General features: G+C 41.2%; 1 protein-coding gene across 1 annotated transcript; it reads right to left on the bottom strand.

Annotated features, from left to right (window-relative positions):
- Positions 1-2,933: 2,933 nt before the first annotated feature.
- On the bottom strand, positions 2,934-14,905 carry GCSH (glycine cleavage system protein H). The gene is made up of 5 exons (XM_072731467.1): positions 14,685-14,905; positions 9,831-9,910; positions 8,760-8,823; positions 4,793-4,924; positions 2,934-3,069 (listed from the first exon to the last, which is right to left on the bottom strand). The coding sequence occupies exons 1-5, from the start codon at positions 14,830-14,832 to the stop codon at positions 2,972-2,974; spliced, it is 522 nt and encodes a 173-aa protein (XP_072587568.1). The 5' UTR covers positions 14,833-14,905; the 3' UTR covers positions 2,934-2,971.
- Positions 14,906-15,927: the final 1,022 nt, after the last annotated feature.

Below are 15,927 nucleotides of genomic sequence, written 5' to 3'. Positions count from 1 at the left end.
AGAGGCAGGAGATATATGAAAACTATATTTTCTATTTTTGTTGTGAATCTAAATCTGGTCTACAAAGAATACTGATGGGGGTAGGTGGTGAGTTGTAAAGCCATTTTGCACGGAATAAAGAATTTAATCTCCTTGTAAAGTGAAGGCCTTCTCTGAGGAAGGCATATGTGTGTTTGGGTCTGAATGTTAAGCAGTAATAAGGACAGTTACAATTAGCATAATTCTTTTAAAGATTTTAGAGCACAGAAGCAAGAGGAGCGACAGAGATGAGAGGGAGAGAATCTCAAGCAGACTCCCTGTTGAGGTCAGAGCCAATGCAGGCTGACCTCAGGTTCTTGAGATCCTGACCCCAGCCAAAACCAAGAATCACACACTCAGTGAACTGAGCCATCCCCTGGATAGGCGCCCATAGTAGTTTTTCTTAAAACTTAAGGCTGTCAGCGTCCTTAAACTCGGGGAAGTGATAAAATTTTTAAGATCATCAAAAAAATTTAATACCTTTAGAGTAACTTTTTCCATTTCTTGAGTTTAAATTATCAGCATTATTTTATACCTTTATGAAACTGCTCTATTAAAACCAAAACCATTCAAAAGGAATATGAGGTCAGAGAAATTAAATTCTCTGTTGATTTACTTTTTGGAGGGCCACCGAATGCCTGATATTTTTGGCAGCATTATAATAGAAATGAGGGTTGAAATGGTTCTGTATTCTAAATAGCAAAAGAACACGTTGCCATACCGTTTGGCTCTAAAAAAGTTCAGAGGGAGTCTAACAGTGCAAGTGTGTCTTTGAGAAAGGATGGGAGAATAAAAAACTGCCCATCTCTTTTAGATTATAATCACTGATGAACTTTTATTCTAGAATTGCCATTTTTGCTTGCTTCCCCTCTTAAGAACCTTCATCCTCCCTCCCTACCACCCCTATTCCAATTTAAGTATTTTTGTAGTAACATTAGCTAAGGAATTAAGAGAATGCACCAGGAAATGTGAAAATCCTAACCATGGCTGCCCAGCTTTCTTTAAGTGTCTTATCATCCCTGCTACCTTTCTTTTCTGTGAAATGGTAGTATTTATGGATCTGTCCTACCTAGCTCTGGATATGGATTTATTTTAAAAATATTTTATTTTTTGGACAGCCCCGGTGGCACAGCGGTTTAGTGCTGCCTGCAGCCCAGGGCGTGATCCTGGAGACCCGGGATTGAGTCCCACATCAGGCTCCCTGCATGGTGCCTGCTTCTCCCTCTGCCTGTCTCTGCCTCTCTCTCTCTCTGTGTCTCTATGAATAAATAAATAAAATCTTTAAAAAAAATTTAAAAAAATATTTTATTTTTTGAGAGACAGCACAAGCATGGGGAGTGGCAGCAGGGAGAAGCAGGCTCCCTGCTGAGCAGGGAGCCCAATGCAGGGCTGGATCCCAGGGTCCTGGAATCATGACCTGAGCCAAAGTCAGACACTTAACCAACTGAGCAACTAAGGTGCCCCTGGATATTGCTTTAATCATCATGAAGTAATGTATGAGAGTACTTCAAAAGAGTAAATCTATGTAATTGTTACTCATTCTTTTCTATTTCCAAAGGAGAGTCAAATTAATTTTTAATAATTAAAAATTGACTAATAATTAAACAAGGAGATAGTTACCAAAAATATTTTGAACACTTTGATAAGGTTGCAAAAATACAGCTCAGCAGTGACATAGCCATTAAAGGATGGTTTGTTTCTACTGAGCAGAAAGATTTGCTATTTACTTACATATTTCCTCTAGGTTTTCACATTTGCAGTTTATTCACCATCAGAAGGTGGTGGTATTTGAATATATCCCTTTTCTGGCACTAACTGGGAAAAATGATAGAAGTATGTCTGCTCTTGCTATGTCTATGTATTTATATATATTTATAGTTGTGTGTGAGTATATTATCATATCCCCATCAAAATATCAGCTTATTACACTTGGCTTAGAGAATATGGTATCTAGCTACTTAAAAATACCACTGGGCACTGTAAATTTGCTTAAGCAGATATTTACTAAGTCAGTGTGTGAGCTCTTAAAAAGTTTCACTATGCCCATTTCTGTTCCCATTACTTAAACATGAATGTGGTTTACTTTCTTAAGGATGCCATATGTTATGCTTATCAAACTTTTCCTTGTTTTCCTCTTATGTCTTTTAACTTGGCAGCATTAAAAAAAAAAAAAACAAAAAACAAAAAAACAAAAAAAACCACACACACAAAACAAAAACCACCAAAGTCAGTGCTTTCTTAAAGATGACCAAAAATGGTACTTGATGCTATCAGGCAATTAGGTCTTTAAGAAAAACCAGATTTGTGATTAAAAGGAAACATTTTCTTGAAACCTTTCATTGTTATGGCTTAAATTTCCTTTTAAAAAAAAACTTTCCATAAGTTAAAATTAGCATTTTCACAAATACTAGCAGAGTCACTCAATGAAATATTAACAGCAAAACAAAAAAACCATGATTAACAAAGTTGAAGATTTTATTATTAAACTATTTCTCTTCCTGCAAGGCTGTTGCTTCATTGTATAAAAATAGCACCAGCAAGTGCAGTAATGCTGCAAAATTAAGGTAGTATTGTTCCTTACCTGACACTATAAGACTAACAAACCTTTCTCTACTGCCAGTTATTTCCAATGGAAAGATTATTTATTTTGACCCCAAATCCTTGAATTACATAATTTTTTATAACTAGTTTTTAACCACAGATAATTTCAGGATTCTGAGTATCATAACTGGAGCCTAGCATAATCCAAAGGTGTTGCAAAAAAGATGCATATTGTGTTTATCTGCAATCATTGTAAAATTAAGGGTGTTTTCTTCCATTAGCATTATTGCAAGTAGTTTCTTTTTCCACGGATATTGCTAATAGTTGCTCTTTAAATCCTGTATGCACCACTAATTTAAGACAACTATGCTAGATTAAGTTGTTTCATACTAGTTTATTTAGGGTTTCATTTTCACTCCTCAATAGATTTTATGTATTTCTCATATGCTTCTTCACTCATTAATTCATCCAGTTCTGAAGGATTACTGAGTGCTATCTTGATCAGCCAACCTGCAACCAAAAAAAAGTATCATATTCCAAATTACCTTTTTAAAGAATAAAAGTCAGATTCATTCAAAATGTAAAATTTTTGAGTGCCTCAAAACTGATCTAGTATTCTTTATATAAATCACTCATTATTTATTCAAGGAGCTTTATATTTTAGCCTTAAGAATTCAGTTAATATTGTTGCATATCACAATTGAAAAGAAAACCAGAATAGATTCTACTATAATGGATTAAGAATGCTTAACCTCATGCCTATGAGAATGGCTAAAATAAAAACAGAAAACAAGTGTTGATGAGAATGTGCAGAAAAAGGAACCCTTGTGCACTACTGTTGAGAATGTAAACTGGTGCAGCCATTGGCAGACAGTGTGGAGGTTCCTCAAAGTTAAAGACAGAACTAACCTATGATCCATTAATTGCACTACTGAGTAGTTATCCAAAGAATACAAAAACTAATTTGAAAGGATATATGCACCCCGAGGTTTACTGCAGCATTATTTACGATAGCCAAACTATGGAAGCAGCCAAAGTGTCCATCAGTAGATGAAGATGTAGTGTGTGTGTAAAACAGATTATTACTCAGCCATAAAGAAAAATATGAAGTCTTGCCATTTGCAACAACATGGATGGAGTTAGAGAGTATAATGTCAAGCAAAATAAGTCAGTCTGAAATACCACACTGAAATACCATATGATTTCAGTCACATGTGGAATTTTTTTAAAGTAGGCTCCACATCCAGCATGGACCCAACATGGGGCTTGAACTCATGGCTCCAATCAGCACCTGAGCTGAGGTCAAGAGTCGGATGCTTACCCGACTGAGCTACCCAGACACCCCTCATATGTGGAATTTACAAAACAAAATGAACAAAGAAAAAAAAAAAAGAGAGAAACTAAGAATCAAAATTTTTAAGTACAGAGAACTGATGGTTATTAGGGGAAGGTGGGTGGAGGGATGGGTTAAATATGGCATGGGGATTAAAGAGTATACAGTTATTATGATAAGCTGCGAGTAATGTACAGAATTGCTGAATCACTATATTGTACACAGAAACTAATATAAACACTATATATTAACTATACTGGAATTAAATCTTTAAAAAAATTTTTTTTAAAAAGCCTTGAGTTGTCATAACCATCAACAACATTGAGAGATCCAAATATATAAGACCAGGGATAGCTAGCTTTAACAAAAGGAACACAGATACTGTAACTGCTGAGGTGAAGGGGAACAGGGAGCAGAAAGCACTACTAGTGTTAGAAGGGTTAGGTGAGGCAACAGAGAACTACAAACTAATCCTAATTTTGCAATTCATGGACAAAATGGAGAAAACTGCTGCTATTGCATTTCACCGAGTTATTAAGATGAAAATGTGACAAAACTGATTGAATAGGTATTATTCTGTTACCACCTACATCACACAATATGATTGGACACTTTATGTCTGAAGAGGTGAATACTTTGCAAGTGTTCATGAAGAGTCTACTACAGCTTAGTACTAAGAACTCTGAAGAATAAGGCGATGTTTTTATTGAGATCTTAAACCTAACCTTATATATTCAGTTAATCATATTCAGTTAATCTGTGTTTCCCTTTTTTAAAGCACAACATCACTACTTAGTTTCAAAAGTGCAAAAAGATGAAGTTATAATCTGCTGAAGCTTGCTTTAAATTCTAAATGTTAACTGCAGCAATAATCCTTTGAAAAAAATTCTAGCAACTTACCATCTTCATAACAAGATTTATTGACAAGTCCTGGATTTTCTGCAAGAGCTTCATTAATTTCAGTTACTTCTCCTGATAGAGGAGAGTAGAGTTCACTAGCAGCTTTCACACTTTCCAAAGCACCAAACTCATCTAAATTGAGAAAATTTAAACATTAAATATCAAAAGTCAATAACCTGAAAATATAAAATACAGAAGTAGTCACCTTTGATTCAGGATGATACCACATTCTAAATATCTTTAATTTAAAAATAAAACCACTGCTTATATCACCTGTGAGAAGGGTATAAATATCTCAATAAAGTGGACCTGTTTTAGGAATGAACAACAAATGGTGACATATCTGAATACCAAATATGCTTTCATTCAGTATAAAACTCAATTTTCTTTTAATTTACTGTGGCTCCTAAAAAGCAAGTATCAGGAGATTCCAGTAATGGTGAAGTACCTCATGCGACCAGCCTTCCTGCAGATAGCAATTATAAACTCTAAACAAGATGAAAAACAACCATATGAAGGCTGTGAAGAGTGACCAAAGGTGGATTTAATCCTTAAAAGGGGGCCCAGGGCTGCCTGGCGGGCTCAGGAGTTTAGCGCTGCCTTCAGCCTGGGGCGTAATCCTTGAGACCTGGGATCGAGTCCAACATCGGGCTCCCTGCATGGCACCTACTTCTCCCTCTGCCTGTGTCTCTGCCTGTGTGTGTGTGTGTCTCTTGTGAATAAATAAATAAATAATCTTTAAAAAGGTGTGGGGGGGGGCAAACTGGGTGAGATCTTCCTTCATGTAATTTGTACTAACAACCCCATTTAAAATGCACAGTGTTAACTAGAACACAGAGTAAAACCAGTCTTATTTGAGGGGTCAGAGGACGGAATGTAGGCCTGCCAAGGTGGCTAGAACCGAGGGCTGAAATCCTAGAAAAAAGGGGGCTATGGTTAAGAGATGACCCATAGACCTACATTTTGGGATAAGCAGAGAACCTATTATCTTCAGATTTTTAAAAAGCTCATCATGTATAAATACATGGGGGAATACCTGCAAAGAAATGAAAAATTGGGGGCGGGGGCACCTGGGTGGTTCAGTGGTTGAGCATCTGCCTTTTTTTTTTATATTTATGTATGTATGTATGTATGTATGTATGTATGTATGTATTTATTTATTTATTTATTTATGATAGTCAGAGAGAGAGAGAGAGAGGCAGAGACACAGGCAGAGGGAGAAGCAGGCTCCATGCACCGGGAGCCCGACGTGGGATTCCATCCCTGGTCTCCAGGATCGCGCCCTGGGCCAAAGGCAGGCGCTAAACCGCTGCGCCACCCAGGGATCCCAAGCATCTGCCTTTTTGCTCGGTTTGTGATCCTGGGGTCTTGGGGATCAAGTCCAGCATCAGGCTCCCCACAAAGAGCCTGCTTTTTCCCTTTATGTATGTCTCTGCCTCTCTGCGTCTCTCGTGAATAAATTGAAAAAAATGGAAATTTAAAAAGTGGACATTCTAGAACTGGAAAGTATAACATCTAAAATAAAATTCACTGGATAGCAATAACAGCAAAAGGGTCAGTTAATGTGAACAAAGAGCACCTTTTTTTTAAAAAGACTGAAAAATTAACAGAGCCTTAGTCACCTGTGGGACAACATCGAGTGATCTGAACTGAATGATTCTGAGAATACAATATACCCAAATTTGTGGGATATAGCTAAAATAGTGCTTTGAAGGAAATCATTATCTTTAGGTCTCATTTACAAAGAACATGTTAAAAAAAAAAATCAATGATCTCTGAGTTCTAAAGACACTAGAAAATGAACAAAAGCAGTCAATTCATGGAAAGGAGATAACACTTGAAAGAAGGGACAATAGTGGTGATTTTTTTTTAAAATGGCATTTAGCCTGAAGACAAGACACCAATCTATGTCATTTGGGGCAGCCAAAGTTCTAAGAGGAAATCTCAGTCTTAATTGGTGTAAGGGACCAGAAGACGAATTGAGGCCACCATAACTAATAGAAAGTGAGGTGGGAAATCGTAAGGAGAGAGACTAAAAGGGAGAGCCCCAAATCCTATGTATAAACTCTGTCTAGGCCCCTGAATGATGCCTGAACCATGCACGCACGGCTGGCATCCCAGTGAAGCCTAAAAGAATTAAACTTAGATTTTAGCTGCTACTCACTACAAGGGAGATGCAATTTACAGTTTGGGTAAAGAACGTACTTACTAAAAAGCCCCAATTTGCTACCTAAAGAAGTCAGAAAAATTAGAGCAAATTAAGTCTAACTTGAAGGAAGAAAACAAAGATATGAACATGAAATAAAGGGACTGTTAAGAATCAATGAATAAGAGATTTCTTAGAAAATATACAATGTTCTATACATAAATAAAAACATTAGTAACTTAGACATGTTAAAAATTAAAAGTTTATCCAAAAAACAGTTAAGAAAATGAAAAGGCAAAATCATAAACTATGACAAAACTTCACAAAATATAGATCTGAAAAAAATATATATAGATCTGAAAAGATTTGTATCTAGAATATATAGAATGCCTAAAAATCAATGGTAAAAAGACAACTCAAATAAATTTGGTAAAGGTTTGACTAGAGACTAAACACAAAAAAAGATGTGAGTGGCAAAAAGCACATGGAAGGCTGCTCAACAATTTGTTATCTCACTGTGGGATCTGCAGTGCCTAGAACTCTCTCATACTGCTGGTGAGAATGTAAAATGGTATAACCACTTTGGGAAGCTGTTTGTCAGTTTCTTACAGAGTTAAACATACAACTACTATACTACATGCCAGAAATTCCACTCCTATATGTATGTACCCAAGAGAAATGAAGACATCTACAGAAAGATTTCTACTAAAAAAAGTTTATAGATTTCTAACAGCTAAAAACTAGAAATAACACAAATCCATCAACAAAGGATTAAAAGGCTATATAATAGTACACTCTTCAGCAATAATGAACTACTGATCACTCAACATAAATCTCAAAATCATGATATTGGACAAAAGAAGCCAGATAAAATATAAAAACTGTGTGGTTCCTTTTAAATGAAGTTAAATAACAGGCAAATTAATCTATGGTGACAGAAATCAGAACAGGTTGTCTTGAGAAGGGTTTTTCAATCGGCAAGGTTTACAAAGTGTTTATGTTTGTCAAAACTCATTGGATTGTACACTTCAGGCATTTTCACTGTATGTAAATTTTACATCAATTTTCTAAAAGCCTTAGCAGAAAGTTTAAAGAGCATTCATTAGTTTAGATATATTTATGTTAATGTAAGTTTTTTAAACACAGCAGGTTTATGCTGCTCACTTGCTATTAAGAGATATTCAGAAAATGTTCAGTGAAATAAGAACTGTTCTCTAACAGAAGAAAAATGGACAGATAAAGATTATCAATCACAACAAGGGTCTTATAGTGACATTGGAAAAGGTTCCTGTGAAGACCTTCAAAATGGATATGACCTAATAATATATAACATATCCAGCTAGGATACTGAGAACCAGGAAGAAGAAAAAGTTCAAAGCAAGATAAATGATGGGGAAAGTTTAAGCAGAAAAAAATATGACCAATGTTGTCAAAGATACTTAGAAAAACAGATTGTTTACTGCCTCCAAGGAAAAACAGGTTTTACCTTCTCATCCTACTGTTGGATACGGCCATTTGAGAAAGTGATGCTTGAAGATTTTGCTGTCATTTTGTAACCTCTGGCACACTGAGGCAGAAAAAGTATGAAAAGAATTCATGTCCTTGATGACTCTTCACTATACCACTAAGACAATCCTGTTTCCATCTATCTCTAGACTTCTTGAAGGAGATAAAATAAACTCCAACTGTTCAATCTTTTAGATGAGTTTTCTATTACTTGAGTAAAAAGCACTCTAATTGATCCTAAGTGTAAACAGGTTGTTATGCAAAGTAAAGATACTTAAGGCATGAATAATATGCCAAGATGAGAAAAATACTCACCTTGTTTGTTCAGTTTTGTCCCAACTTCAGGCAGACTACAGTAAACAACATCTCCCAAAGCTTCCTAAAACAAACGAAACACAGACCTCTAAGAAATCAAATTAAACCTCCTAGTAAATAGGAACAAGCCAAACACTAACCTTCTATAATTCAGATAGTTCCTATTTTACACTCGAGGGACCACATTCTTTTGTTTTTCTTACAACTCTTCAAAAATGCAAAACTATTCTTAGCTCAGGACCTGCAAGAAAACAGGCTGCCAGCTAGCCTGGCCCACAAGCAGCAGTCATTCCTGTCACAAGCCATCCCATCAATATTCTAGGTCCTCTGAGAATAAACACACCTTGTGCTCCTCCACCTTTGCAGTTGTGCTTAGGCCATTTCCCCTGCTGTATTTGCTGAAATCCTACCCACTCAGGCCTGGTACTCCCTGAAGACCTTGACTCCAAGTTAAGAAGTCAGCTCTCCATCAGGGGAGTTACAACCCTTGTGCTACTCAGATCACCATCCATCATGTACTGTTTTGTGTATAATTTCCCATGTAGGTGATTCTCGTATAAATAAACCGAGGAGGTGAAGACAGCGCCTGTACCGTATTGTACACAGTACCGTGTACTGGGCCACACATAGGCCAGTGAAGATACAATATGGGATCACTGGGAATAGCGAAATTAAGAGAAAAAGACTGGCTAAATAGAAGGTTTGCCTTTGTCTAGTCTGTGCCAATCTGGGTTTTCCTTCTTCATGCCCCCTGGTTGTGCATGTTTTGTTATTCACAAAACACTGTCAACATCCCAGGCCTTCTGTTTCTCTTATTTTTCCCTTAACTGCCCCAACACCATTAAACATATTTCTTTCTTGAATAAGGTATGTTTACTTATAATTGTTAACCTTTTAATAATCTCTTAAAACACTATATACTGCCCTAAATTATATTTTGCTTGTTTACTTGATTGATGTTCTTTAAACATCAAAACAAAGAATAAGGGGCAGAATAATAGTTTTTAAAAGGCAGACAATCCAATTTAGGCAAGAGCAGACTGTTTTAAGTATTTCAAAACAATCCAATACCTGTGCAAAATTGCTGATTCCTACTGTTCCAATACCATTTTCTGTTGTTATCCATTCATGTTTGTCTGTGAATTTACGCACTAAAATAGAAGACCAATATTTCAGAAAAGCAGTGGTATCACTTCTTAAAAAGCACTTTTCATATCAATACTGTCAAAAGGCAAGACTTCTCTAGTATTTGTGTTTGACTCACTGACACCGACTTTTAGTAACATACTGCTGAGGAAAAACCAGATCACATGAAAAGACAAAATATCTTCTCAACAGTATCATTTAGGCAAAGATGGCCTGATGTGAATGGATACCTTGTGTATCTTTTTGGAGATATGGTTATTCCAACATTAGTGTAAATTACACATATAAACTATGTATACTTATTCATTTCTGGTCTGTCTTACAGAAGGTAGTCTGTCCCTCTGTAGACAGACTTGGGTTGAGGAAGCACAAATGCTCATAATGCTCATAAATGATTTAACATGAAAAAAAAAATGTGCCTGTTTAGGTGAAATTGACAGAAGAGGGCTTCACTGCAACTTGGTTATAAAGTGGAATCTTACATAACTGAAACTGACCTGCAACAATTATAATTTGACTAAGTTCTTAAAATTCCTTTTTTTTTAAAGATTTTATTTTCTATTCATGAGAGGCACACAGACAGAGAGGGAGAGAGGCAGAGACACAGGCAGAGGGAGAAGCAGGCTCCATGCAGGGAGCCTGATGTGGGGACTCGATCCCAGGTCTCCAGGATCAGGCCCGGGCCGAAAGCAGCGCTAAACCACTGGGCCACCGGGGCTGCCCTTAAAATTCCATTTTAATTGAATTCAAACCTGCCATTGAAGAAAGTGGTCACTATCATTTAAAGAAACTTTAAGATCAGAACTCAACAGTCACCTCAGAGCTAAGGCATTAACTGGTGGAAAGTCTAGCTCTGCTCCACATTCAATGGCCAGGAAAAAAGACTGACCAAAGTTCGAGAGATGTGAAAAAAGCTATTTAGAATTTAATGTCAGAGCACTTGCTTTAAAGAATAAATTTTGGGGGCAGCCCCAGTGGCTCAGCGGTTTAACGCTGCCTTCAGCCCAGGGCGTGATCCTGGAGACGGGGGATCGAGTCCCATGTCAGGCTCCCTGGATGGAGCCTGCTTCTCCCTCTGCCTGTGTCTGCCTCGGCCTCTCTGGCCCCCCCCTCCCCCCATGTTTCTCACAAATAAATTTTAAAAAATAATTTTAAAAATTAAAAATAATAATAAAGAATATTTTTTAAAAAGCATATGCTATTTTCTTAAATATACGTATCACAGTATGAGGCCAAGTATTTTTCCAAAACTAATGCATCAGAAATTAATAGACAATGGTTCATCAATTCAAATGCTTTTTTAGAGTAAGTCTTTCTGGTTCACTCTTATTCTTTATCCAAAAGATAGTTATACTTAAAACAGCATTAAATTGCTTTGATCACATAGCTATGATTAGAAGCAGAATGTAACTTACTGCTTTCTTTTCCCCCTAATCATTAAAAAAACTTTTAATTTCATAGTCTTCACTGGAAGAATTTCTAAAATGTCACAAAGGAACTTGCTTTGCTTCATTCCACTTCAAATACTAAATACTTAAGGTCAATCTGATCTTTCTGCAAAGTTTCTACTTGGTGTTCTGACTGGAATTCTCACCACCCCCCACCCCCCTGCCTTTTCTTGACTACTTCAAGTTGAGAAGCTCTTTTCTGCCAAAAAGCCTTCTGTAGCCTCCAGCTGGCTCCCACGGCATTCTGCACCACTCTCCCTGGACCGTGGCCCTACAACACACAGCACTTAAGGAGCTACACATATAGTCCTTTTGTCCATTCTCCCCAGGAAGGAGATGAAGCACAAAGCAAGCAAGAGCATTGCTTATTTCATTTTTATTTGTATTCTCAGTTCTAACACAGAGCTTACCACTCAGAAGTTTGTGAGTGAAGTAATTCTTTGTTTTAATTAAGGAGATTCTGACCAAATTATCTATATAGGTATGTGGCTACACAACACTTAATTCTCCCTATCATGGTTACAACTCCAGAATTGGCTGATTACAATACCAATTATGAAAAGTTTACATCTATACCTTTTGAAAAAATTTTTAAAAAGATTTTATTTATTCACAAGAGACAGAGAGAGAGAGAGAGGCAGAGAGACACAGGCAGAGGGAGAAGCAGGCTCCATGCAGGGAGCCCGATGTGGGACTTGATCCCAGGTCTCGAGGATCACGCCCTGGGCTGAAGGTGGTTGAGCCACCCAGGGATCCCCTAAATCTATACCTTTTAAAAGTAACAACTAGAGCAGCCCGGGTGGCTCAGCAGTTTAGCGCCGCCTTCAGCCCCAGGTGTGATCCTGGAGACCTGGGATTGAGTCCCACATCAGGCTCCCTGCATGGAGCCTGCTTCTCCCTCTGCCTGTGTCTCTGCCTCTCTCTCTCTCTCTCTCTCTGTGGTCTCTCATGAGTAAATAAATAAAATCTTTAAAAAAAAATAAAACGAAATCTAAAAAAATAAAGCAACAAATGGACAACTATAAATATGACTTCTCTGAGACTGCGTATCAATTTGAGCCTTGCCATCTTGCCTAATTGTAAAGATAATCTTAGGAATAAGGTTGCTCACACTCAGTTTAGCAAATGAGCAACCACAAGTTTATATGAAAGACAGCAAGATTAGTAAGGTAAATGCCCGCAAGCCCACTTAATTTAAAGTCTGCAAGACTCTTTACAAGGCCAAGCTATTTAGGCTAAAGACAATGATTAGTTTAATTCTCCTTTAACCCTCAGCCCAATAGGATAAAAGTGGACAGGTCAGGTAAATAATTACTTTCTTACTGAGCCTTTAAAAACATCTTTGGCTTCAAAATGAGGTGTTTTCAGTAATTCATGAAAAGTCTGCATTTTCCTCCTTTCAGAGTCACTAATCAGGGGCACCTGGCTGGCTCAGTAGTTGGAGCATATGACTCTTGATCTCAGGGTTGTAGTTCAGCCTCAGTACTGAGTGTGGAGCCTACTTAAAAAAGTATGTGTTTTAAAATCACTAGTCACGGGCGCCTGGGTGGCTCAGTGGTTGAACATCTGCCTCGGGCTCAGGGTGTGATCCCTGCTCTCTGCCTTTATCTCTGCCTCTCGGTGTCTCTCATCAATAAACAGATCTTAAAAAAATAAATAAAGTCAGTAGTCGGATAACAAAAATTGGCCAATTTTTACCTACTTGATTCTATAATATTTAATAGCATTTACCAAATTCATTTCATCCGCCCAACAACTCTGTATGGTAGAAGTATTATCATAATACCTCTATTATGATAGAGGGAAAACAGACTAAGAAGTTAAGTGACTCTGCCCAAGATCACATAATTAGTAAGAGGTAGGGCTGAAATTGGAACTTGGGCCTCTGTTCTTAAAAACCCTGGTTGAGGGATCCCTGGGTGGCGCAGCGGTTTGGCGCCTGCCTTTGGCCCGGGGCGCGATCCTGGAGACCCGGGATCGAATCCCACATCAGGCTCCTGGCGCATGGAGCCTGCTTCTCCCTCTGCCTGTGTCTCTGCCTCTCTCTCTCTCTCTCTGTATGGCTATCATAAATAAATAAATAAAAAAAAAAAAAAAAAAAAAAAAAACCCCTGGTTGAGGGATCCCTGGGTGGCGCAGCGGTTTAGCGCCTGCCTTTGGCCCAGGGCGCGATCCTGGAGACCCGGGATCGAATCCCACGTCGGGCTCCCGGTGCATGGAGCCTGCTTCTCCCTCTGCCTGTGTCTCTGCCTCTCTCTCTGTGTGACTATCATAAATAAATAAAGAAAAAAAATATTAAAAAAAAAAAAACAAACCTGGTTGAACACCAGATCATGGGTATTGATATTCTAGACAATATTTAACTAGGTAACTGGAAAGTGCAAAAACCCAGCAACACTGAATAACCAAAAAAAAAAAAAAAAAGGTGCCTTGAAATTCACTTCTCTGCGATATGCTTTCCCTTTGTATTCAAATTGGTAATTATTGGTATGTGTCACCAACAGAACTAAAGGAAAGTGTTAGCAACCACAGAGAAGCATCTTTATGTTTCGGACTGGAGTAAATGTTATCAAACCTTCCATTTCCAAACAGGTTTCTAAAACAGTGAAATTAATGAGGCAACGGCCATCACAGACCTATACGCATCCCTAAGAAGCCTCAATTCCTGGAGGCGCAGGTGGCGTCTCATGCACTTGGGCTCGCAGTGAGGAAACTTTTCCTGCTGCAGTAACTGCGCTAAAGCGCAAAGTAGCACAGAAGCCAAGGCGGTCGTGGGCAGGGCCCCGGTTATTTCAACCCCAGGTCCGCGTGAGCCCTCATTGCTGTCCCAACACATTCAGGACCCGATACAGACTTTCGCAGAACGTCGGAGGGTCCAGAAGACTTCATCGCACTGTTTTTAGGAAATAGCGGAGCCTTCAAAGTCATGCTCACTTTTTTGCTAGTAAAAATCCAGCGCCAGCGCTTTCGTTTCATGAAGTGCCCTTGCTCTGACTTCACCTCGGACTCTCAGCGACGGCCGCAGCGAACCAAAGCCTACCATGCCCCGCTTCCAGGCCTAACGACGCGCACCCGCGGCATCACCACCCGAGGGCGCGGGGCTTAGCGACGCTGCGCGGTCCTCCAGCGGCGAGCGAAGGAGCCCGCCCCCGGCGGCCGCGCGTGTGCCCCGCGCTCCCCGGCCCGCAGCACCAGGGCTGCGGCGTGGGCCACGCCACCCGGAGGCGGCAGGCGCAGGGGCAGGGGCCGCGGCCGCGCAGCCCGCGACCCCGGCGGTCGGCCCGTCGCCCTCCGCAGCCCCGCTCGCCCCCACGTGCCCGCCCGCGCTTACCGGAGAGCAGAGCGGGGCCCGTGCGCAGCGTCCGGACGGCGCCCGCCCTCGGCCCCCAGGGCCGCGGCAGGCCCGGCGCGGCGGACACGGAGGCGACCCGCAGGCTGCACGCCGCAGCCCGCACGCCCCGCACCGCCAGGAGCGCCATGTTCGCAGAGGTGCGGAGGGCGCAGTGCGAGCGGCTCGGGCGCCCCGGCCGGCGGGGGCGGGGGCGGGGGCGGGGGCGGGGCCGGGGCCGGGGCCGGGGCGGCCGCGGACCGGAGAAAGCCGGAGCCAGCCGGCTGGGCCGGGGCGGGGGGGCGGGGCCCGGGCGGGGGGGCGGGAACTCCGGGCCGGGCGCGGCCTCGGATAGGGCGGCGCGCGCGGGGGGGCGGGGACATGCAGAAGAGCAGGAGCCGCGGCCGGAAGGGGCTGAGGGCGAGGGGCGGGGCCTGGGCCGTGGTGCGGGGCGGGGCGGGGCCTCGTACCCGGGAGCCGCTTGGCCCGGGAGTGCGCGCTCCGGTAGCGCGGGAGGGGTTCCCGGCGGCGATGGCTTCGCGGGATGCGCATTCCTGTGGCAGTGGGTCCCTGAGGTCTCAAGGAAGGTATAGGGTGTCCCCAGGCCTGTCGGAGGATCAAGGTCACCCGGAGCACGGCTCAGAGCCAGGTCTACGCGGAGTCATTCCGAAGAAGACAGTGGGGCATTGGCCAAAGGAGTTCAGACACGTGGTGTCTCTTTGACATTTCAAAATGCTGGAAACAGTCCGGGAACCCACGTTATTACTTTACAGATGCCAAGAGGCCTGGGTCCCCCACTCGGACAGACCGAATCACGAAGCTCATAATGGTGCAAGGACTTGCCTGATTGGGTGGAGCCAGTCAGCCAATGCAGGAGCAATCCCAGCGTGCGCAGGTCCTTGCTTACCCAGCCAGCCCTGTGACCGGGGCCCCTCCAGAAAGGCAGAAGGCATGGCCCCATCCAAGGAGACAGAAAATAAGTTCTGGGAAAGGCCTCAACATCAACACAAATTAACTGGAGTGGGCGGGAATCAGCAAAGAAACCCCAGAGTGAAAAACATCTTAAGCTCCAGATCTTCATTATTCGGGGGTGGCCACCTAAATGTGTGTGTGTGTGTGTGTGTGTGTGTGTGTGTGTGTGCGCGCGCAGGGCTGTTTGGGAGACTCGTGTTGTTGCACCGAGCTTCCACGTCCCTCACAAAACGGGCATTGTCGTCAGCAGTCTGTGCAGTGGCTTGCAAGGGCT

The sequence above is a fragment of the Vulpes vulpes genome, chromosome 12 (genome assembly GCF_048418805.1).
Source record: "Vulpes vulpes isolate BD-2025 chromosome 12, VulVul3, whole genome shotgun sequence".
In the NCBI taxonomy this organism is placed as follows: domain Eukaryota; kingdom Metazoa; phylum Chordata; class Mammalia; order Carnivora; family Canidae; genus Vulpes; species Vulpes vulpes.
This window is presented reverse-complemented; position numbering and strand designations above follow the sequence as displayed.